This window comes from Lagenorhynchus albirostris, chromosome 3, assembly GCF_949774975.1.
Source record: "Lagenorhynchus albirostris chromosome 3, mLagAlb1.1, whole genome shotgun sequence".
NCBI classification, from domain to species: domain Eukaryota; kingdom Metazoa; phylum Chordata; class Mammalia; order Artiodactyla; family Delphinidae; genus Lagenorhynchus; species Lagenorhynchus albirostris.
Genome location: NC_083097.1, coordinates 93,448,577 through 93,474,158, shown reverse-complemented (window position 1 = coordinate 93,474,158; position 25,582 = coordinate 93,448,577). Strand labels below are relative to the sequence as shown.

At 41.4% G+C, this 25,582-nt stretch overlaps 1 protein-coding gene across 1 annotated transcript in view; it reads right to left on the bottom strand.

The window, feature by feature from the left end:
• Window positions 1-25,582, bottom strand: part of KCNN2 (potassium calcium-activated channel subfamily N member 2) — a 327,085-nt gene that overhangs the window by 161,605 nt on the left and 139,898 nt on the right. Inside the window, exons 2-4 of the mRNA XM_060143406.1 lie at window positions 22,454-22,652; window positions 20,333-21,618; window positions 19,605-19,700 (exon numbers count right to left, since the gene is read on the bottom strand). Coding sequence (XP_059999389.1) covers window positions 19,605-19,700; window positions 20,333-21,618; window positions 22,454-22,475 — 1,404 coding nt within the window. The 5' untranslated portion in view covers window positions 22,476-22,652. The remainder of the gene's footprint in view (window positions 1-19,604; window positions 19,701-20,332; window positions 21,619-22,453; window positions 22,653-25,582) is intronic.

Genomic DNA, 25,582 nt, shown 5'->3' with positions numbered 1-25,582 from the left:
AAATCCTCAACTATACAGAATGGTAATCAATACAAACATAGCTCAGAAAAAGAAAAAAATTAAGTGTCTGAAATAATCAGACAAGGCTTCACAGAGGTGGTGGTGTTTGAGATAAACTGAAAAAGTCAGAGCATATTTCGTAAGGATCAAGAAGTAAAAGAGGACAAGCATAGCGGAAGACACCACCACCGTCTTGTAGGGAATGGAGGGAGACCCAAAGAGGAGGGTTCTGCCATCAAACAGAAGTACTGGAAGCTGACCTGTCACCTCTTAGAGCCTCGTGATTCACAACCCCCTCCTAAAAGGACCAGTGCTTCCTAAGCACAGCATTGTTGTGTCTGGATAGGTTCATTTTCACATTTCTTTCAGCCAAATGTACAAAACCTGTCTCTTTTGATAGAGTTATGAGGAATAGAAACAAATGCACTGCTACAACTTCACACAATGATATCTAACTACACTTGTGCTCATTTTAATATCTGGTTTTAATAATTTAAAGTCAAAATGAATTACAAATAGTGAAAGCTAAACTTCTTTTGTGATATAGAAATTATGGTGGGAAAATACAATAGATTAGAAAGAGCTTATGCTAAGATAAGACACATTAATTAAACTATTATTAGTATTAGATCGCCATACCATCTTTTCTAAGACTGGTTGGTTTACACACAAGGTCAATTATCCTTCAGTGAACTGAAAAGCAGTAGTGATGGCCATCCCCATTTCACGGATGACCCTACAGGGACAGATGAGATGACTACCCTAGCTCACTATCATAGGGATCTCAGCAAGATGTATGAACCCTAGATGCACCCACTGCAGGTCTGTTCACTGGGCTGCTCAGCCCTGGGAAGGAGAATCAGACACGACATCTGCCCTCAGGGAGCCAACAAGGTCTGAGCCAGAACCTGATAAATGCTGTTGTTATAATGACCCCCATGAATGGATCCTGAAGGTCATGCTGTGCCAGGCACTTCACAGTTCTCTCCCAGCCTGACTGCCTCTTCAAACTCCATGATGCCTTATCCCCAGTGACACATGAGAGACTGAGGATCACAGAGGTCATGATTAGTGATGGCAAGTACAATAAAGACAATAATAATGCCACAGTCTGTGTGATTACTATGCGTCCAGCTCTGGGCAAAGCACGTAATCTCAGCATAATCCTCTGCATAACCTCACGAGATAGGCTCTGTTCTCCCCATTTTACAGATGAGAAACTGAAGCTCAGAGCTGTTGATAGGTTGTCAGAGGGAACTGGTAAAAGTTAGGGAAAACTGGGTTTGAATCAAGTTCCATTTGTCATCAGGGCTTTTATCACTGTGTTAAATAGTAGGGGCAGCCAGAAAAATAAGGAGGGAGGACAAGTCAAGGTGAGTGAGGGGCTGGGCAGGGAAGGCTTCCTGGCAGAGATGATTCTTGAATTGAATTTTCATGCACCAGCAGGATTCAGGAAAATAAACTGGAAAGGCATTTCAGGCACAGAGGCATGGAACAGTGTGATATCCTTCAGAACTGCAAGTGATTCAGTCTTGCTGGAGCAGAAGTGGTCTATTTGGGCGATAAAAACAGGGCTGAGCGGGGCTGACAGGCAGACAAGGGCCACGTCACGAGAACCGTGTTGTGAAGTATCTGCATTAAAGAATGTCCCCGCTGACAACAACAGAGAGCCATGCAAAGATTTTAGAACTGTTGTGACAGGATCAGGTTTATGTTTGGGACAGACATCCACGTAGCAGTGGGGGAATGGACCATCAGAAAGAAGCAGGGGGGTGGGAGGAGAGGCTACATTCATACACATTAAAAACAATAAGGGTAACAACCAAGGCAGAAATTCCCAAAAGGAGTTTCTTCTGACATGTTCCTCTGAGATGATTCTAGACTGTGTGTTGTTTACTTACAGTTTTAATTCATTATGTATTAGAACACATATGTAATTATACTATAACATCATTTCATAGATATTATTACTTAAGATGAGGCTAAAAGAAGGGAGCTGAAAGAAAAATATTAATATAGTATAAAAATAATACAAATATTAAAATATGAATAAATGTGTTATATATACTATATGTTATTTAAACATATTTATATAAATTATATATAACTATATATTATATATTTATAGTATAGTATATAATATATATACAATATATATTATTGAATTATATTTATATATTTTCTAATATATTAGATTATATGTACATTATATTCTATATTTTATTGTCATAATATAAGTATATATTATACACATATCAATATACAATATATGTAATTATATATGTACATGTAATTGTATATAATATATACCACAGATAATATATAATACATACTATAAATAATATAAACATAAAATATTAATGATATGTAAACAAAGTAGAGATTGTAGGAGGATCTGGGAAAAGTTGAAGTTCAGGAAACACAAAACCTAGGCCCTTGAGAATGTGACCAGACAGCAGAGGTAACGCAAAAGACACTATGGAGGAAATACTTGTAGGACCCGGTGACCCTACTGGGGGTGAGGAGTGGGGAGGGGAGAGGAGTGGAGGAAAGAGCAAGGGTCCTCAGTGGGGCCCTAGGTGGTTGGTAGCGCCTTCTGGAAGATAGCAAGCAGGAGAGGGCGAGAGGGAGGACTGGGCGAATGGTAAGGGGGTAAGGGCGTGCGGGGCTTCCAAGGGGAGCTGTCCAGCAGGCAGCTGAGAATGGAGGTGATCCACATGAAATATATTATAACTTTAATCACTGGGGAACAGAAATCCACAAATTAATAAATTATACATACAGCCACAATTCCAGACCTAAAGAAAAAAGCCAATATTCTGTATGGCTTCCCCAATTAATTTGTGATTTTTTTTTTGATAAAACGTGGAGTTAAAACACTTTCTTCAAAATTTGAAACAAATGAGCCTCCTTTCCTAACTGAGGTCAGCAAACACCGACAGGGTCATAAGAATGTAAACCACCCCCAGTCTAGCTTTTCAGAGACTAACTTACAAAGCACCAAGGATCACACAGGCCCAATGTCTCATCACTGGCCTCCACCAGAAAGGATTCTGAGTTCTGAGGCTCCCACTCAGACTCTCCATGAAAGTACTGATAGTTCCTACCACAGCCATTTTACTCAGTTGTGATGATGTGACTCTAATTCCCACAGGCCATTCACCTCAATCCCAGAATGCAGATCCTACAGGTAGACTGAGGGCTTGCATCACAGCACAAGACTTCTATCCTACAGAAATCTGCACTTCCCAGGTGCGAGCAGGTCTACCTGAACCTCTGCTCATCACATACCTTAAGAAGCCTAAAATTGGAGCAAGGAATAAAGTAACTTATGAAACAAAGGCAGAAGAGACAGTTCTATGTGTATTTCTCTCTGTCTTTGTTGACCATCCTGGGCTGTAACTCAAAGGTCAGCAAACTTTTTCTGTAAAGTAAATATTTTTGGCTTTGCAGCCAAACGGTTTCTGTTGCAACCACTTAACTCTGCCCGTAGTGCAAGTTGTAGTGCAGAAGTAGCTGTATACAGTACGTAAACAAGTGTGTGCCAATAAAACTTTCTTTATAAAAACAGGTTGGATTTACCCAGGAGGCCAGATTTGGCCCAAGGGCTACAGTGTGCCAACCCCCTGCCCTAACTAATCAAGTATTTGCCTTCTCTTCCCAACCTCCCTCTTAACCAGAAAGTGGTTCAACTACCTTGAAATATTATACACTATTATCCAACCCCCTTCCCACTTTGAGATCCTCCTAGGTACTCTAGGCTCTGCTTCCCTGCTTGGGCTATAATATTTGCTTAATAATAGCAATGATGGAAGAGTAGTAATAGAAGGGGTTAACATTTATTGAATGTGCCATCTACAATGTGCCAGGTATCACACAAGGTTCTTCATAAAGACTGTCTCACTGAATCCTCAAAGCAATCTAGTGAGATAGGTATAATTCTCATTTCCATTTTACAAATAAAGAAAATGAGCCTGAGAGGTGTCAAATTTTCTTCTCATGGTCACCCAGGGTGAAGCTGAGTTCTAACCCCAATCTGTCTGGACCCACAGCCAGAGTTAAACGCCACCCTGGGCTGCTTCCCAGAAGCACATGTGGTTGTCCAGTTAAAAGGTGTCTATATGACCACTCCTCCTACACTTTCCTCTGGGGGGTGGGGCATACTTTGCGTTGCCACCCACACTCTGGTGGACAGTGACAGGCCCTGACAGATGGCATCTATTACCTCGAGGCAGTGGCTCTTCTACTTTACATAAAGTTTTAACATTCAACATAAACCCAAGTACAAGTGCCAGATATGACGCACCATGACCGGAAAATGTTATATCTGTGCCTGTTTGTCCTCCCTCCAACAACAGTGATGCACCCAAGGGTATTAGAGATCAGCACGTACCCTCAACTCGTTCCCTAGGTTCACAGTCAGATAGAGAATCTTGACACGACTGGAAATCTCAAAACACAGCATGTGTTCCCACAGAAGATTCCCCAATGAAAACAAAGCTGGAGAGGCTGTCTTTTCTTCACTGTATATTCTTGCCTCCTTTATCAAAGATAAGGTGACCATATGTGCGTGGGTTTATCTCTGGGCTTTCTATCCTGTTCCATTGATCTATATGCCTGTTTTTGTGCCAGTACCATACTGTCTTGATTACTGTTGCTTTGTAGTATAGTCTGAAGTCAGGGAGCCTGATTCCCCCTGCTCCGTTTTTCTTTCTCAAGATTGCTTTGGCTATTTGGGGTCTTTTGTGTTTCCATACAAATTGTGAAATTTTTTGTTCTAGTTCTGTGGAAAATGCCAGTGGTAGTTTGATAGGGATTGCATTGAATCTGTAGATTGCTTTGGGTAGTAGAGTCATTTTCACAATGTTGATTCTTCCAATCCAAGAACATGGTATATCTTTCCTTCTATTTGTATCATCTTTAATTTCTTTCATCAGTGTCTTATAATTTTCTGCATATAGGTCTTTTGTCTCCTTAGGTAGGTTTATTCCTAGATATTTTATTCTTTTTGTTGCAATGGTAAATGGGAGTGTTTTCTTAATTTCACTTTCAGATTTTTCATCATTAGTGTATAGGAATGCAAGAGATTTCTGGGCATTAATTTTGTATCTTGCTACTTTACAAAATTCATTGATTAGCTCTAGTAGTTTTCTGGTAGCATCTTTAGGATTCTCTATGTATAGTATCATATCATCTGCAAACAGTGACAGCTTTACTTCTTCTTTTCCGATTCAGATTCCTTTTATTTCTTTTTCTTCTCTGATTGCTGTGGCTACAACTTCCAAAACTATGTTGAATAAGAGTGGTGAGAGTGGGCAACCTTGTCTTGTTTGTGATCTTAGTGAAAATGGTTTCAGTTTTTCACCATTGAGGACGATGTTGGCTGTGGGTTTGTCATATATGGCCTTTATTATGTTGAGGAAAGTTCCCTCTATGCCTACTTTCTGGAGGGTTTTTATCATAAATGGGTGTTGAATTTTAATGGTGCTGGGAAAACTGGACAGCTACATGTAAAAGAATGAAATTAGAACACTCCCTAACACCATATACAAAAATAAACTCAAAATGGATTAAAGACCTAAATATAACGCCAGACACTATCGAACTCTTAGAGGAAAACATAGGCAGAATACTCTATGACATAAATCACAGCAAGATCCTTTTTGACCCACCTCCTAGAGAAATGGAAATAAAAACAAAAATAAACAAATGGGACGTACTGAAACTTAAAACTTTTGCACAGCAAAGAAAACCATAAACAAGACCAAAAGACAACCCTCAGAATGGGAGAAAATATTTGCAAATGAAGGAACTGACAAAGGATTAATCTCCAAAATTTATAAGCAGCTCATGCAGCTCAATATCAAAAAAAGCAAACAACCCAATCCAAGAATGGGCAGAAGACCTAAATACACATTTCTCCAAAGAAGATATACAGATTGCCAACAAACAGATGACAGAATGCTCAACATCATTCATCATTAGAGAAATGCAAATCAAAATTACAAAGAGATATCATCTCACACTGGTCAGAATGGCCATCATCAAAAAATCCACAAATAATAAATGCTGGAGAGGGTGTGGAGAAAAGGGAACCCTATTGCACTGTTGGTGGGAATGTAAATTGATACAGACATGTGGAGAACTGTATGGAGGTTCCTTAAAAAACTAAAAATAGAACAACCATACAACCCAGCAATCCCACTCCTGGGCATATACCCTGAGAAAACCATAATTCAAAAAGAGGCATGTATCACAATGTTCATTGCAGCTCTATTTACAATAGCCAGAACATGGACGCAACCTAAGTGTCCATCAACAGATGAATGGATAAAAAAGATGTTGCACTTATATACAATGGAATATTACTCAGTCATAAAAAGAAACGAAATTGAGGTATTTGTAGTGAGGTGGATGGACCTAGAGACTGTCGTACAGAGTGAAGTAAGTCAGAAAGAGAAGAAAAAATACCGTATGCTCACACATATATATGGAATCTAAAAAAATGGTCATGAATAACCTAGGGGCAAGACGGGAATAAAGACACAGACCTACTAGAGAATGGACTTGAGGATACAGGGAGGGGGAATGGTAAGCTGTGACAAAGTGAGAGAGTGGCATGGACATACATACACTACCAAGTGTAAAATAGCTAGCTAGTGGGAAGCAGCCGCATAGCACAGGGAGATCAGCTCAGTGCTTTGTGACCACCTAGAGGGGTGGGATAGGGAGGGTGGGAGGGAGGGAGACGCAAGAGGGAAGAGATATGGGGACATCTGTATATGTATAACTGATTCACTTTGTTATAAAGCAGAAACTACTAACACACCATTGTAAAGCAATTATACTCCAATAAAGATGTTAAAAAAAAAAATCTGGAGGAGCTGAGAGGGATGGGTTATGTAAACACACCCAGCAGGGACCTCAGAGATTGCTGGGTAGGAAGGGCTGCTCCTCAGAAGAAATGAACCAATGGGCAAATTTAAAACAAGTCAATGAGATGATTTGAAAATCCTGCTGTTCTTATCTTTTTGGTAAAGAGGACCAGACCTGTAGCACTTCATTGTAATCTTCCCCACTGTGTTTAAGAAAAAAGGGTGAAAGTCATCAACTTTTTTGATCCCACTGTAAATGTACAGGTCATCATTATACCAAGAGAGGAGAGAGGAAATGAGAGCCAATTAATAAAAATTTGTATTCAGCCTGGGAATTTAGCTAGAGCACATATCACCGGGGTATCTGAGCTCGTCACCTCCACCCCGTCAGCCACCCGATCTGATCCTATTCCTTTGTATTTGTTGAATTTGGTTCCCATGTGGCAACATATCATAATTCAGGTCTTGAATATGAGCCCTCATCCCACCCTCCATCACATCAATCATCTTGCTGTGGTGACGTGTGTTCCTGCACAATAGTGCAGAAAAGACCTCTTGTTTTTGGGAAAACGCTGCAGAGAAAATGCTCACCACTGACTGTGCTGTGTGGTCTCTGCTCAAGACGTTCTGACATGGGCTTGAGGGACTAAGTCCTAAACACACATCCGCTTTCCCTCTGTGGCCAGCTGTATAAAACTGCAAAGAGACACACTTAATGGATTCATGATTTCGAAATAGCTGCCACTGAAGTAATTTGTGTATACAGCATCAGACTAAGCGAGACAGTGAACATGACAGTGAGTGGGATGGATCTTCATCCCCCAATGTAAGGAGCACCCAAGGGACACATTCTGAGATGTGAAGCAAAACATGGCCCAAATGTAACAACCAAAAAATAGGAATAGTTGTCAAAAAGGATAAAAAAGACTGTGTAAAGCAGATATGCTGAAAGAAAAAAAAATACGGAAGACTAAGCCTTTAAAAAATGATATTTAAAAAATCTACAAGAGCCAGCGGATTCCAAATCAAAGATATTTTGAAAAATAGTTTTCAGCCTTAATACAGTATTGTTGCTTTTTACCCCCAAAACAAGCAAATTAGAGATTTCTCTTTGTATCACTACTGCTTAATTTTTGAAAGTCTGCCCAAACGCATTTTCATTAAGTACCCTCTCTGACATTGACAAATGCGAACAAATAGTGAGGGTTCTTGACTAAAATACTAATGGGAAAGAAGTAAAATTCTATTCAAAATAATTTTCAACGACAGCATTAAAATTTACAATATTACCCACAGGTTTAAGCAAGAAGCTGAAGCTTTAAACTAACAGCATGTTCACTAAATAAATATATCTTCAGTTGTTTTTGCTTCGAAGGACAGAAAGCAATTCATGCTCTTTGATATAAAAACATTTTTTTCCAAATATGGGAGGATTTACCAGTATGAAAATTGACCTAAGGTAAGTTTCTAGAAGCCAAGACTTTTCGTCTTAAAATTTCATAGCTAAATCCACATAAAAGAAATTAAGTGTTCAGTCAATAACTCTGCTTGGGTGTATGTCTGGAAGTACTAGATATACCTGTGAAAAGGCATGAGGTGACTATAATAAAGCCCGCAGCCATCACTTTTACATCACTTCATATGTATGCAACTTGAATAAATATTCAGCCTAATTATTATCTTTCAATATTTTAAATGACCTTTGACCTTAAAAATAAATCCAATACTAGGATATAATTTCCCTTACTCACTCAACAAAAATTTAAGCAGTTTAAAGTTTAGCACCTGTGTATTTTTTACTCCTCTTGACAGCAGACGCTATCCTCAAAAAAGCACTACCCAAGACCACGACAACCACATTATGGTGCTTAACGCCTCCTCCCCAAAATTCAGTATGCTTGTGTCAAAACTAATATATAAATATCGAATGAAATTTCCTTGGAAGACCAAAACTTCCTGATAGAAAGAAGACTATCTCAGTGAATAAGACCAACAGTGGATGCATATCCAAATTTCAATAGTCAGATTGCTTGGAAACAACCCCATCTTAATACCTTCTTGATAACCATTATGGATAGATACATAACTAGGTAAAGATGCTCAGATATTCAAGAAAGCACATGACAAAATTATAGATGTGAAACACTGGCTGTTAACACTTGTCTACACAGTTCAGTTCAAAGTTTATACTGTCTGAATCTCAATGTGCTTTATAAAGTCAAAAAGCAAAGAAAAAAACTCACCCAACAATAACACATTGTTCAAAAAGAGAGATAATACAGACTCAACTAATGGTCATGTGAAATGAAACAGAAGAGAAGATATAAGCTGTCTGATAAAAAGTAAACCCAATCACTGAACCTAGTATATTTTGAGATGTTACTTGTCATATTGACACATGAAAATTCTTCTCAATTCTTTCCAATCAAGGTACTCCAAGCATGGTTGAGGGTGGTGGCATACTAAACAAAACTCTTTCCAGAGATAAACCTAATCCAGAAAAAGAAAAAAAAATGCTTTTTATTTAAATATCCTGTAGACCTACAATGAATACAGACAGAAAATGCTGTCAGTTACAGTCCTTTATACATATGCCTTTGGCTGTTTACTACCTCTCATCCTTTCAGCAGGGGTTTAATACCAGAATTTTCCATTATCAAATTATTCCCTCTGCTTACTTTTCAGGGCGCTGCACTTAACTCTTTTAAGTCACCAGGGTCCTAATTAGTAGGAGATGCCATCGGCTGTGACCTGGATGTCTGAAGGAGTTAATGTAGCTCACAGAGCTTCCAGCCATAAGCCACACCTATGGTGTGTTTATAGGGGAAATGGCTATTTTGGTAAAACATGGTGACCCCTAACATTATAGTACTCTAACACTAGTTTACTGATCTGAAACCTGACAACCAAAATGAACACTTACCTCCTCAGACAGCCAACTTGCCCCAGGGAAAATCTAAACTAAGTTTAAAAAAATACTGGCTGTCCTTAATGGAGATCAAAGCTTTTATTAAAAAAAAAAAAAAAAAAAAAGAACACACACACACACATACCCCTATTCTAGATTAAGTGTGAGTAAACTAATGAACACTGTTTGAATGCACACCTTTTTTTTTTTTTTCCTGTTCCCTCCTGTACCGACTTGTAAAAGAAGAAAAAAATATCACTGTTGCCCAGAGCCCAGAGAAGCTGGGCTCCAATTCCTCCCCTTCCACCCCAACGAACCCCGAAATAGCTAACAATAACCAGCAGCTGACACCTAAATAGCCCTCACCACATGCCAGGCAGCATTCTAAGTGCTTTATATATATATATATATATATATACACACAAATATATACACTCAATCCTCACAACAACCCAATGAGAGAGGTACTCTATATTCCCCATTTTACAGACAAGGAAAGTGAAGTACAGAGAGATTAAGTAATATGTCCAAGGTCACACAGCTAACTAGTGGCAGAGCTGGGTACAAGCCCAGACAGATTGGGCTCCAGAAGCAGCACACAAAGCCATGAGGCAATGCTGCAAAAACAGTAAACAACTCAAAGGAGAGTCTGATTGCTTTGCTTTGCTCAGCAGGAAAGTTTGTAGAGAAAAATTTCAGAAATTATGGTTTTTACAGCTTCCTATAATAACAAAGACTGGGAATATCTGTGGACAAAGTTATCTTCCAATACTGCTTTTGCATCATTTCTATATAAACTTTAATTATTAAGCAGGAATACCCTTTTACAAACCTGGTTAGCCAAGATTTAGAAACCAAAATCATGGAGAAACAGGAAGCTATAGGAGACTCCAGAGAAGCACATTTCTAGATTCACAAAGGAGGACAGTACTCAGAATACTAATCAGTAAATGGAACCTAGACACTCCAGAAAATAATCAAGTCAGTTATTTAACAAAGTGGTTTGTAAGTACTTTAAAAATGAAAGGCATGATATAAACCTTTGGAAGGACCATTTGACAAACTCTCAATTGCCTTAAATAATATTCTTTAACTAAGTAATTTCTGCCTTGGCAATTTTTCCTTAGGAAATCATCAGAGGTGCTTACACAAGTTCATCTGCAAAGGTATTTATTACACAAATATTTTAAATAGGGTCTTTCTAATTTTTCTTAACGGTCCAAAAATAAGGGAAAGGATTAAATTGCTTATAGCTATATGAGGCAAAAAAAATTGGAATGTTTAATGGCATGGGGAAATGAATAGAAAATTACATGAAAAGAACACTAAATTTCCTTATCCTGATATATAGCAAATATCAGGTCCATCTACTTCATATAAATACATTATATCACAATAATAATTATCTCTGGGTGGTGAAATTAAACATATTCTTTTTCATGTTATCTATGTTTTACAGATTTCTAACATAAATGTTTACTAATTTTATAATCTGGAGAAAAAAACAAAATTTTTAAGAGAAAAGGCATTTGGTCATGAAGCCTAATATATTATAATGCTTAAAATGATAAGCTCATCAGTCTTGTTTCCTGCTTGGATATCATGAATAGACTGGCAGATCATGAGACTGCACAGAATACATGGATTTCAGCAAGGGATCTGACAGTCCTCATGACATTCTTGTAGAGAAACGTAGGCTGGCTGATAGTCAGGGTTCAGAGAGTTGTTAGTACGTGAAAAGCTGAACCAAATATCATGGATGAACAGATGGCTAACTACAAAGAAGGTCCTACTTCTCAGCTCTGACCGTGCCTTCGGCATGGGTACCCAAGCTACACTTTTCAAAGTCATGGCTAGTGAGAAGCTAGGAAGAGTTGGATGTGTGAAAACTGGGTAACAGCCACTAACATTGACCATGTTTCTGGAACAGAATTTAGCACTGATGTGGGTCTTTCCAATGCCAGAGCCCCCTCCACACACAGCATTTTCCAAACCTAAGTAAGTGTTTGTCAAATAAACATCACAATTATGATTCAAATAATTCTGACAGTCTAAAACACTCACCTGAAACCAAGATGCTATTTAACAGAGTCAGTAAATGTAAAGCCCTACATTCAGTTCAGTAACAATTTTACAAGTGTACTTGGCAACAGTTTGGGTGACGCAATGACCATTTTAGACTAAATAACAGTCGGCACAATGGAGAATTTTTGTTGAACGGAGGTAACAAGTACACTGGCAGATCCCATGTGAAAGTACTGAGTACATTTCTGACCTTACTCAAAGTGGGAATTCAACAAAACAGAGTAAGTCCAGAAGAATATGATCAGGGACATTCTAAGCCTGATTGGGAAAATTCAAAGAAACGGGGACTATTTAATTAGGTGGGCATTTAAAGGGGCCTAACCAATATTTAAATGTTTGCTCTGTAATTCTGGGAAGAGGGGGAATCAAATTACTCTGTTATACTGAAAATTGCAGTTTGTGTTCTGTTTCTACCATTCCACTGAAACTGCTCATCAAGGTCAGCAACGACCTTGAACTTGCCAAATCCAAAAGGCACCTCTCTACCCGATATTAACTGACTTCATGGCATTCAGTAAACAGCTCTGTGCCCTCCTTCCAACACTCCCATTACCACCTCTAGGACAAGTCATTCTTATCTCTTTTCTCTAGTTCCTGCTTCACACAACCTCTAGATGTCAGAGGTTGATCTGCTCTCGACCTTCTCTCATTCCTCTATTTTCTCTCAGTGATTTTATCAATTCCTGTGGGTTTAAATAGTCTCTACGCTGATTACTGGCCAATTTAAATTTCCACTCCACACCTTTTCTCTGAACTCAGGGTTCTCTTGTATAATCAGAAGCATTTCCACCAGAAGCATTCCTGATTCCACATGCTACCCTTCAATGTGAGTTCTCCCCTGTCAGCATAACACACTCAGATGCTCCACCCAGAACCCTGAGAATCATCTTAGCATCACCTCTTGCCCTCACCTGTCATACCCAATCACTAAGATGTCCATTCTACCTCCAACCTGGGTCTTGAATCAGACCACTTCTCTTCACTTTCACCACTACTACCCAAGCCAAGTGAGCGTCATCTCTAAATGTGACTTGCCAAGGGTCTGCAGACCAATCTCCTCAGAGCTTCAACAAAAGGTCTGCTTAAACAATAAGCTGGATCAGGACTCTTCTGTGCTTTAATGGTGGCCTCATGCACTTTGAAGAAAACATCACAAAATTCTTGTAATGGTCTCAGGACACTTCAGTATCAGACCCCTGCCTATCCACTCTCACCCTATCCGGTACCACCGTCGCCCTGCTTGGGCCACACTGGTTTGCTCTCAATTGTATAAGTGCAGGAAACTCCTTTCAGCCACGAGGGCTTGGAAAAGTTTGTTCCTCCAGACTCTGCCAATAGCTGGTAACTTCTTTTCCTTTATGTCTCAGCTTAAAAGTCACTTCCTTAGAGACTGCTCCCAGGACCACCCTGTCTGATGTGTACAACGCTCTGCCCCCAATTATTTTCTATCACAGCCTTTCATGGCCCCTTTATGACACTTATCACAACTTCCAAGGATTTTCTTCCTTTACTTAATTTTTGTCTCTCTCCTTAACCCCGCCTGCTTGGAATGTCAGTTCCAAGAGGGAAGGAACCTTACTGTCTTATTCCTCATTGTATTAGCAGAGCTCAAAAACTTTTTCATTGTTGAATATGGGAAGGAATAAAACCAGACTTCACTCCCAACATAAGGAAAATCTTCCTAAAATTAAGAGTTGTCTGGCAATGGAATAGACAGCCTTGTACAGACAAACTGACCATCAGGGGAAGAGGGATCAAGCAGAAATTGGGTGGCCACTTTTATCTGAGATGACATAAAGGGAGTTTCCATGCTGGGTGGGATCCTGGGCGAGATAACAATTCAGGTCCTCTCCACACAGTTTCCAGTTCTATAAAGAGAATTCTAAAGGAGTTTCAGGTTAAACATATACTCCCAAAGTAGCAAACATCGTAATTCCTAATGAGAGGAAATTCTCACTAAAACGGCCCCATGAAACCACTTTGTACCCTGACCAAAAGTAACTTCCTGAAGTTAAATCAGTGCAGGCTCCCTCTGTCCACCCTGCCAGATGTGGTTTGGGACAATGACAGCCCACAGTGGTCTCCTTTCCGAGCTGTACAAAACGTGGCCCAGAAACGAGTTGGCAGATCAAGCGAACCCACTCGCAGTAAACCTAAAGTTCCACTCTTCATTCATTTGTGATGCTGCTCTGTAAACACACCAGGATCGCTTTATTTAGTGTCACATCCATTAATAATGCAGAGATCTTTATACAGGCAGGCAGAGAAAACTGGCCCTGAGTGATTTCGTTACTACAGGGTATACACGAAGTCAAAGGGACTGAGAGTCTCATTACAACTCTGTAGAAGTTGCTGGCAATATAGACAGCGATTGTGGTGCGGACCACCACACAACAAAGCAATTCAGGCAAGGTATCCACTTCATGATCTTCTGGAGTCTTACAGTCAAAGAGTTAACTCTCCTCTCCCTCATGCTATAGATATACGAGAGACCTAAAGACCAGTCAAAGACCATTCCTTCTACTCTTTTAGCTTCCTTCATCTCTAACTTTTTTTAAAGTAAAAAACCCAAAAATATGGCCAATGCTTGCTTCTGATGGCACCTTTACAAGGATTGGTCATTTTGTCAGCAGATTAGATAATGCACCACTAGATATTCCAAAATGTTGCTAATGAGCCTATGAGGCCATGAGCTTTGTCCTTGAATTTTTCACCAAAAAAAAAAAATGTTTTTTCAGGAAGATAGTAAACTTTACAAAGCCAAAGATGTTTAAAATTCCTTTTTATAACATTCAGTGTTAACAATGCTGTGGGGAAATAATGTGTAGGGAAGCCGAGAATGAGAACCCTGAAGACCTTTCTAAAGGGCTGGTGGGCAGTACTTTCCATTTAAAATACAAACTCCCTTTGATTCGGCAATCTGTCTGCTGGATATATGCCATATGTGTATCCTCTAATTAGTAGATTTAAATAGTATACAAGAGTGTTCATTTTTATTATGGCTTATAACAGCAAAAGCTTAACAGTAAGCCACAGTGCATCCGTAAAATGGGATAATAAACAGTTGCTAAGAACGAATGAGATGGGTTTCCATGTGCTGACAATAAAAAACCTTCAAGATATATTAAGCAAAAAAAGCACAGTATGTGTGTCTCTAAACACAACTAAATATTCATTTTTGAAAATTCTGGAGAAATGTATGAGAAATTTAAAAGTGGTGGTCTCTGAAACACTGGATTGAGAATGTGACTATCATATTTATTTTAAGCTCTTCTGTACTAGTTATTTTCACTGTGTGTAGTCATTATTATTTTATTAATAAGAATAATAACTATATGCAGTATTTTCTGCACGGTCTGGAAGCATCTACTTGCTCTCTGCAGGAGTGGGAAGGCGAGCATTCTTTCCCATTCTCCACAAGGTGAGCCAGAGTCTACTCAGTGGGCACGTAGCCACCCCTCCTCAACCAGTCCAGGAGACTTCAGAGGTTGCTGAGGTCCCTGCCCACATTCACTCCTTCCCCCTTTGTGTGGCCTACATGCACAGGTAAGGGGTAATTGTCATTTCTGCTCTTCCACTTTTAGATGTATATCATCCATCTCTGAAAAGCTGACTTAAGGGAGAATGTGTAGAGTTCTTCCACTGCAAGAGATACCAGGGGAAAATCAGTGTTTCCCTTAGTGCTATTTATTCTATAATTATATTATTACCAAAACAAAACCAAGGAAATAAAACCATTTTCAACTTTAAAGTACAGTACTCTCCATTCTGCCAAATCCCATGAGAACCAGAAAGATCACAGTCCAAGGGGTTTTCTTCCCAACTTAGAATCTTGTATTTGCCTGTCTCAAAATACTAAACAACTCTTTCAACTAAAATTGCTTCCACACGAGAAAGTCGAGTACACTAAAGTTGAAAAGATGAAGTGCAATCTACATTCAACTTATTTGATGTTGAAGACCTTAAAGAGTACTTGAACATTGTTTCGTTCTTATTCCATCAAACAAATGCTTCCAACCCTACAGAAGAGGGGGGAGAAAAAGAAAAGTCACAGGAAATCATGCCTCTGTTTTTCCTATTATTTGACCTTGGACTTGAGGTGGGGAAGCTACTTAAAGTATCAAGTGACCTTTCCAAACTGTATAAAACAATCCCCATAGTACTTTTCCTTTGTCAGAAGGTTGTGATACAAAGGCATTTGCTAAAATTTATTTTATGTATCTATTCATCATTTTTTGACTTTACTGATGAATATAGAAAGTAAGGCCAAATGTCTATTTGAAAAAATCTAATATCTACTTAGCTGAAAATCTGCTCCCACTAAATCTGATTTTATATAAGCTTTCTGATCCCTCCCCCCCAAAAAGTAATTTCATTTTTGTTTTGAGGGGATGTAAAAGTAATTAGTGAAATGAGCAAACTATAGTCTGGTGCATTGAGCTGTCTGTGGTACTGAAAAAATGACACCAAAGCTGAAATGTACTGAGCTAAGTTCTTACAAAGCCTCTCCATCACACTATTTTAATTCAAGCACTTCCGTCCATGACTCACCTGAACCATCTATTTTGATAGACTGTGTATAAACATTTTATAAAAGGTCACACTGACTTGCTTTCCAAGGTTCTCCATGGAAATGTCAGGGCCTCCCCAAGCTTCGTTAAAGCAATTCCGGTGGGCAGAGAGCCAGAACATTGGCTATAACACTTACTTTTCCTGAATGCAGTAAGAAATCCTACCATGTACCAGAAACCCATACTAGCTAGCTCTCACTGTCCAATCATCATACTGCTATGCTAAAAAGAAAAAGAGGAAGTGTCACATTAGACTGCATGCTATGCCCAAGAACATGCTCTGAACAGCAGCATAACCCCCGCATTGAGTTCCTTAACTCAAAGCTAATCTATATACTTAGAATTCTTAATAGTAAACTGAGAAGTACCTATTTGCTTAAAACTTATGAAAGAAGTACATCTATAGCAGTGACATCAGTAAGTTAAAAAGGGGTCAATTCGTCATTTTCCACACATGGATACATTAGCCTATGCACTTGATTTTCCTGTGTTTCAGAGTGAACTATTTCAGCAGCAATCACTGACTACTCTCTGGATAAATTAGAACATGTTTTTTCTGGTTCTTGATTTCCAGCTCAGGGTCTCCACATTTATTTGGTCCTTTTCCATTTCATATTTTTAAAAAAGCATCTCAGGTAAGAATTTGGAACTTCAGCTTGAGGAAAACAAAAATCACTCTAGATTAAACACTGAATGTAAAAGCTACATCCAAAATAACTAAATGATATTACCTGAGCATCCATTTTGAAACTATCTTAAGTGTGGCTGGTTTAGCAGAAACCATGTATCAGGTCAGATAATTCCAATTATAAAAATATAACTTTTTGTGATGTTTATGTTGCCCCAACAATAAAGAGGTTCACTGTGCTTATAACCCTTAGAGGGGGAATTCATGTCTTCATTTTTATCACCCGTGCTCTTCGTACTCTAATCAATATATCTATGCATTTGTATAACAGAAGTGGTCCTCAAAATTAGCCAGGGGTGGAATTCTTTCAAGTGTGAAATGATCTTTAAAAATATGACTTCTTTTATTTGTATTACTTTCTCTAAGTTTTAAGAGTTCTAATATGGTATCAAAAAATTTTTACACCACGTAATTAACATCTGGCCAATGTCAGTGGCCAATGTTTGGTCCTCACAAACTCCTATAAGTTATTTCAAAAAAATCTCCCCATAATTCTTAAAAGGTTAGCATTTTCAGGAAGACACTTTGTTCTTGGTGTTAATACCATCAAATGTCCTCCGCCTTGAATGCTTGTTTTGCTGTGTGTTTTTCAGAAGGAACAGGAATAATACGAAAGCTGATGTTTAATTAAAAAACAAAACAAAACAGCAAGGTCTCTTTCTAGGGTGGATTAAATAAAACTACTCTGGTCTTCAAGCCAAAAAAAAAAATTAAATTACTTGATTTTTATAAATACCTAAGAAGATTTTAGAAAAACCGTTTAAGTCTAACCCTATTCAAATACCAAACGTTTGGATTTAGAGAGGAACCACAGACAAAGACATGTCCATGTTCAGGGTTGCTAACAAGCAGTAGCAGAGTGCAGCAGGAAGCATTCTGGGTGGAAGCTAGGAGGACAGGCCTGGTCACGCTCTGCACTGTCTAGCTATGGAATCTGGCAAGCTGGTCACCTCTTCTGACTGCAGGTACCTCATCTGTAAACCAAGTCAAAGGGCCATTAGACCTGTTTTGTTCCCTAGCCTTAAGTGTCTACCCTTCAAGTCAAAATGAAAAGATACTCTCATGATGCTTAAGTTATATTTTAGTATTACTTTAAAATGTTTGAAAGAATCTCAAAAGCCCACGATCATTAGTGCTGAATTAAAGATGTGTAATTATTTAATAGTAAACTGAGAAGTAATTAAAGATGTGTGAATTATTAAAATTTTAAAGGGTCCAAATGTGTTTGCCTTGTTTTGGCAGTGCAGTTTTATTACTTAACTCTAAATATTCTCACTCTTTCTAATTCTCATTCTCTATCCTCCTTCCTTCAAAATCACACTTTTCAAAGTCTTTGCAAATTTGAAAGCATGATGAAGTAATTTCTCCCCCCTCATGTGGGGTCATGTGTATCTTTATTTTGCTTGGGCAATAGTTAAAATTGGTTTCTTCCATATTTAGTATGTTTTTGCAAATTACTAACTTAAAATTAATTTAACTTATAATTAATGCTAAGTTATTTAAATTCAACGGCAACTCCTAAAGGAAAGCAGCCTAAATTCGAGGGTTTAATAGTTCTGCCAAATGCCTAACACCTGATCCAAAACAATCAGAAAATGCATATTAGTGTAAGTTCTAAACTGGAAAATCTCAATCTCTCTTAATTTTTGAAAACTCTAGTTATTTTATTCCCAAACCTTAATATTCCTTTAACTGAAAGCTACAGCAAAATAAACAACTTAAAAGACAACCCATGAATTTTAGACGGACTATTCTGAAATGGTCAGTAACAGTCAAATCTAACAATAGAGTTCCTGGCTACATTTAAACAAAACAAACATTTTCCTAACAAGTTCACTCACAAGGGCAGTGGCCTTTGCTCTTAAGTGACATTTTTAATAAATAATGTAATGATTGTACCTGAAAATCTACCAAACTACCAGATATACAGAATTTGTATTCTTAATTTACAACAGATTTTTTTCTTCAACTTTACAGTAAGATATAGAAAAGGTTAGAGCTTTCTCCTTGTCTTATTGATATACAGTAGCAAGGAATATCACGGGCCTATTTTCTTCTCTAAGCTACAGTTATGGAAGGTGATACACATGGGCACAATCTTCCATAATGACCCACCCATCTTGTTAAATGTTTATTAGACAAGAATACACATTTACCTGGTGGACTAAGGCTAGTATATAACTGGCCTTGAGCAAAACAAATACAGTGCCTGATATGGAGAAGTGGATCTACCTAAAGAGGAGAGGGGAAAATCTGAAAGGTTTAACAAATACATCCTGGAAACTACTGCACATTTACATGCTGCACTGTTTGTTTTGTTTTTAACTTCTTGAAAGAACAGGTCAGGTACTAAGGTAAGAATACAGCGTGTGTCTTCTGTAACCTCAAGCAAGGACACGAGAGCTTGGAAAAAGCGTTTGCTGCCTTGCACTTCCCCCGGCTGAAGTCATTCATAAACAGCAGAACCCCGAAGTTACCTGTATTTCCCTGGCGTGGTACACGATGATCAGACCGAGCAGGATGATCGTGGAGAGACTGATAAGGCATTTCAGAGCTAAGGAATACAGCGACGCCTGCAACACAGACAGAAGCACTTTTTAAAAAAAAAAAAAAAAAAGAAGAAGCACTTTTAACCACCTTTAAGATCCGGGGGGTCGGTCAATCCCCAGCAAGGGGACCTGAATTCCCAGTAGGAGGATGGGGGTAGGGGCACCTGTCTCGGCTCTGTGATCTGTCAGATCACTTGGCCTCACAGGAAAGTGAGAGAGGAGATCCCGGAAGGCCAAGCAGCGGGGTCCTCGACACCACAGACCCAAGCGCAGCTCGTGGCTCTCAAAACCTGAGAGGAAGTTATCCTTGAGTTTAAGCGCTTGGGTTTGAAAGGGGCCTCCGACATCGTGAGCACCAGGAGAGGAACAGAGCATGCTTTCCTCACCGACTCCTGAAATCACTTCTTTAACGTGCCCAAACTCGCTGGGCATTCACTGCCTCCAGAACTTTGCGCGCGGAAAAGCTTCCTCTCCAGAGTTGCCTTGCGGATTAGGGGAGCGAGTCTCAGCGGTGCTCGCCGTCCCGGCGGGCACCTTCAATTGTCCGGGAAAAGCTCGGAACTGGCAGGCAGAGAGTTCCCACCAGCGCCCATCCCAACCACCCGGTGTCCGGCTCTGCGGCCCGGGAACGGTGAGCAAAGGGCTGGAGCACTTACCTTGTCGTAGGCGCCCCACGACAGCTCGGTCTCGATGACCATGACCACGATGCCGAACATGCCGAAGATGAGCGCGTAGTCGCTGAGCCGCTTGCGCTTCTCGAACAGGGCGCGCCGGTGGCCCAGCTTGTAGCCGATGTTCTGGTTCTTCTTTTTGCTGGACTTGGTGCCACCGCTGCTGCCATGCCCGCTGCCACCGCCGCCGCCGCCGCCTCCAGCGCTGCCTCCGCCGCCGGCTCCGTAGAGCGCCAGGTTATTGGAGTTGTTGTGCTCCGGCTTAGATACCACGATCTCCGGGGCTGAGGACGAAGCGGCGGCGGCCGCGGCTGCAGACGGGGAGGACGCGCCGCCACCTCCTCCAACAGACGCCGGGGGCTGTAGGGGCTGTGCCTCGGAGTCCATCTCGTGCAGGTTCCGGCGGGACGCGCTCAAGTTGCTGAGCGGCCGCATGACGCCCCCGTTGTACCTACAGCTGCTCATGGCTATTTCGGTGAAGGGGTTGCTCTCGCGGCGCGCCTGGGGCTGGCTGTGCTGGTGGTGCGCCGGGTGCGGGTGGTGGTGGTGGTGGTGGTGGTGCGAGAGCGGGGGCCCGGAGCCCAGGCTGCCGAGGCTGCCCGTGGGGCTGGCGGCGGGCTGCAGGCTGTGGCACTGGTGGTACTGGGAGGCGGACGCCGGCTGCTGCGCGTACTGCTGCCGGAGCGCACTGGCATGGCTGGACGGCGTCAGCTCGCTCACATTGAGCTGGCTGCCCCGGCGCGACGAGCAGCAGCAGCAGCACGACGAGCCTGACAGCGGCGAGGAGGTACGGGTCCGGAAGGCGCCGCCGGGCGAGGAGGTGCGGAGCAGCAGGGACAGGTTATCCCCCGCCCCCGCCCCCGGGGCACCGGAGGAGGCGCAGCTGTTGCACCGGAGGCATGGGCTGCTGCCGCCGCTGCCCTGCTGCTGGTGCGCGAGGTGCGGGGGGTGGTGAGGGTGCGGGAGGGGCGCGAAGGGCGGGCACGGCTTGTCCTGGCTCTGCTGCTGCTGCTGGCAATGCAGGTGTGAGGAGAGCGGTGGCGGTGGCGGCTGCTCCGAGAAGAAGCCGCGCTGGAACTGCAATGGGGTTTCCATGTCAGGGCTGTTAAAGCTGCAGGGAGACCAGGCGGTGGTGCACCCTGCGCAATGCGTTATGGTAGGGAGCGGAGACTCCTGCTGCTGGTGCGAGGAAGGGCCCATGCCGGCTCCGGTAGAATCCAGGCGGCGCGTCCAATTGGTTGGGCTCACCAAAACAATGGGCATGACATCACCTGCGGGGACCAAGACTGAGTTTGCAGTGCGCGCGGTTTAGGGGAGCGTGTGAGAGAGAGAGAGATGGGGGCGGGGGGGGGGTAGAATCTGCAGAATGAAAACCCTCGGAGGCGCAGGCCAGGACAGGGTGAGGGCGGGGGTTCCACCTGCTGATTGGGAGCACCCGTGAGCACCACCAGGTAGTGCAGCGGGTCTGCAGAGGAAGGAGGAAAAAACAGGCGTCCCCTCCTTCCCGTGCCACCACCCCCCTAACTAGTGCCGGACGCGCAGTCTAGATCCCCTGCACCGGGCACTGCAGCACGTTGAGCCACCCCAGCCAGGGGGTCAGGCGAGGGAACAGTGCGGAACCCGGGCCACTCCTCCACCGGCATGCACGCCTCTTAGAGCTGCAGAACAGCAGCCTCCTCGCCCCACGCCCACTTCTCCCTAATTGTCCCGCTGAGAGTGGGCTGCCGGCTGCCCGCCAAATAACTGCGGGGGCACCCGCTTTGGAGAGAAAAAGTTTGACGACTAGCTAAGCCAGTGCAGCAGGGCTTAGTGAGAACCCCGGGGCCTGAGCCCTTGTTTGGCCGCTGCGAGACCCGAACGGGCCCGGCTCACCGATCTTCCCCACGCCGCTGGTCTCTGGCGCCGGGGAGTCGGGATTGGCTGCGCGGTGCTCTCGCCCTAATGCGCTGCGGCGCGGGTAGGGTTAACCTCCTTGGCGCCTGGGCCTGGGGAGGATGGGGGCGGGGCCGGAGGAGAGGATCCCCTTCGTCCGCGGGAGGAGCCCGCGCGGGCTTCCCGGGTCCCCCTGGCGGGGGCGGAGGGCTTTCCCCGCCACTGCCTGCTCACATTTGCGCCTTCTGCAGAACATGAGGGGCTGGCGCCCCCGGCCGCCAGGTCCTGGGCTACGGCGCTCAGGCCCTCTGGCCGCCCCAGTGGGTAGGTCCGCGGGCTTTTCCTGCCATGAAGAAGAGGTTTGCTCGAGAGTCTGGGGAATGCTCAGCGACCGCCGGCCACCAGCTTGTCTTCTGTTCTTCCTCCTCCACACCTGCAGCACAGACACAAAGCAAAGGCGGATCACTGTGGCGCAAACACCTAGCATCTTCTGTGCCAAGCCCTGACTGCGGCGGGGGCGGCGGATGGAGAGGGGCCTGGCGCTGGCTGATTCACACCGGCAGTCATAGCCTGGCTAGGAAATTATTAATAATAACTCGGACTGAATAATAGCTGCCTGGGGAAAGTGCTGGAGTTTTGCTAGAGTTAGGTGTAATATTTATTTATTTGCTAATAAACTAATAAAAATTACGCTTTGTGTCTCACAAATTTCCTGTGATGTGTCCTTCTTTTGGGCGATATACTAACACAAAGCGGTAGGGAACCCTTTCAAGGGTTCGTTGTTACTGCTCCATCTTAAGTCATTATCGTTTGTATTTCTTTGTAAGTTGAGATTCCCGTCTCCAGAAAAGGGAATGAAATACACTGGCCAGTTGAATATTTGTTTCCCTTTTAAATCGTGATTTTAGAGCATGATTTGTATGATAGAAGTTATAACGAGTTAGAAATTAAAGTGAAAGCGGATCACCCTCATTAGGTAATTGGAATTCTCAGCTGGATCCAATTTCTTGATATTCTACTCGGCAGCTACCCTGAAGTTGCTGACCACGTACCTGCTCCTAAGAGAGAGTTCGCGTTTTCAGTGCCTTGGAGTGAATAATTCATTTTAGGATATCCTTTGGATATGAGTTAAGCAATTTTAATTTTTTGTGCATGCAAGTAAACAGATCCAGAAGAAAAAAAGGGAGAGGGTTGCTTTTAGTCCCACAGAACTTGCATTTCTCTGTAGTCTTGGTCAAAAATAGAATTTGAATGGCTAAAAACTGGAGACAGCATTTTATTTTTATATTCCATGATGATTTTTGGTAATTTAATAAAATTTGTTCAGAATTTTGATCATAGAATCTTTGTGGTAGCAGAGTAGCTCTGCGTGAATTGTGTGGTGAACATGACTATTAAAAACAATTCTAATGAGTAATTTGAAATTACAATGAAAGCTTCCAAATTAAAATATTTTCACCTTCTGGTGTGAAACAAAATTCAACTCAAGCACAAAATCCATAATACATTCATTTTCACTTTATAACAAATTATATGAGCTTCTTCTCATTGCTACGCATAGCTGACTAAGTGAAAAAGTTTGACTCATCCTTCCAAACCTAAATACATCAAATACATTTATCATGGTAAATTAATACTTTCATTAGCCTTTGGTAAATTTTGTTGAACGACTACATCAATCCCCTCTCCAAATATCACAATAATTGTTACCAGCACAAAATTAGATATAAGGTTCTAAAGTTATTAAAATGTCATTCTAAAAAGTAATGGCTGCAAAAAAACACAAAAAAGTAATGGCTGCATCTTCTATTGTCAAACTGACTTTCTCAAATAGCAAATTCAAAGCTTCAAAGAAGTTCCATAGATAAAATAACAGGGAAAAAATTATTGTATCTTTTGCCATGTATATCTCTATGCCTTAGTACCGGATTAGGTGCAGTGCCTTTAGTCATGTAGAAACAGAGTGTTTGCTGAGATTTACGACAATGATGGAGTTAACCACTGCTCACAGAGGGGGATCAGGGGAGGAAAGGGTGCACAAGGTAAGAAAGAAATGGAGATTTGGCAAACAAAATGAGGAGCTGTCAGAATACCAAAACTCAGATTACCAGTGCTTCCACCTAGTCAGTGCCTTACAAAAGCTCATGAAATAATATAGTTATGTAAAACCCACTGTGATGGAGAAAGAGGAGAGCAAGTCAGTCAGATATTTATCATCTTTCTGTTTCAGGGAATCATCTGATCACACACACTCAAAAAATCTTCTTGCTAATAAATGTCTGTATTTGGAGTACAATAATCCACTATTAGTATGGTGATGAAAAGCGACAAGATGCCCCGACAACTTTGTTTTACTTTTAGCCTGAATCCTCATAACTTTATTGTTTGGGGCATTTTACACTATTGGGTTATGACAGGGGCACATTTAAGAAGTTCTCCTTTTCATCAATCCTCTTTTCTTTATAAAATTAACAAATGGATTTTAAGCTTATATGTAAACTTTTCATATAGCATACCATAATTTTGCTTTTTTCCCCATATATAGGATTATAGATGCGACATGTAAAGTTAAGCAGTTAGAACAACAAAGACAATATTCTTCCATGTGGATAGTACTTAGCACATAGTAAACACTCATTTATATTTGTGAGAGTGAGGAGGGAAGGAGAGGAAGAGAATTACGAAAGATTGAAAGGCGACAATACAAGGGCCTATAACCTCCAATAATAAGCTCTTGGAAAATTGCATGTGCTTCTCTTTCTGTCATTAAGATATATAAGTGCTGGAATTTCTCTAGTTTAACACCAGAGGTCATACTCATCCACAAAATACATTTCAAATACTATCAGTTAAATACCTTTATTTCCAGTGTCATATTCTTGTAAAAATTCCCTGGTTTTTTTTTTTCCTTATGGATTAGAAAGATTGCTTTTGAATTTGGATGTTTCTGATCTATCTGCAAAGGCAGTCAGAACAGCTGATGCAGGGGTCCAGGGCATCTGTTTCCCACACTGAGTGCTCTGAGGGATACTTTGACCTATACAGTAAATGTTTTTCTGGGATTTTCTTTTTTCTTTGCCTGGTTGAGTAAATTATTTGGTGGTGCCAAGCACAGGGGTTGTGACAAGACACAGCCTCCCTGAACTCAGTTTGCTTAGCAGTCAGTGCAAATGGGGACTCGGGATAATGTCAGAGTCGCTCCTTGCTTCCCGACATGTCTCATGAAAAACACTTCTTCTTAAGCCACGTATTGTCATCCTAACTTCATAAGAAATGTACATTTTAGGATATCATTGTTACACGTATTCTTTTGCTTCCACATTTTTACTAGAAAGTATCAAGACCTGAATGAGCTTATTGATG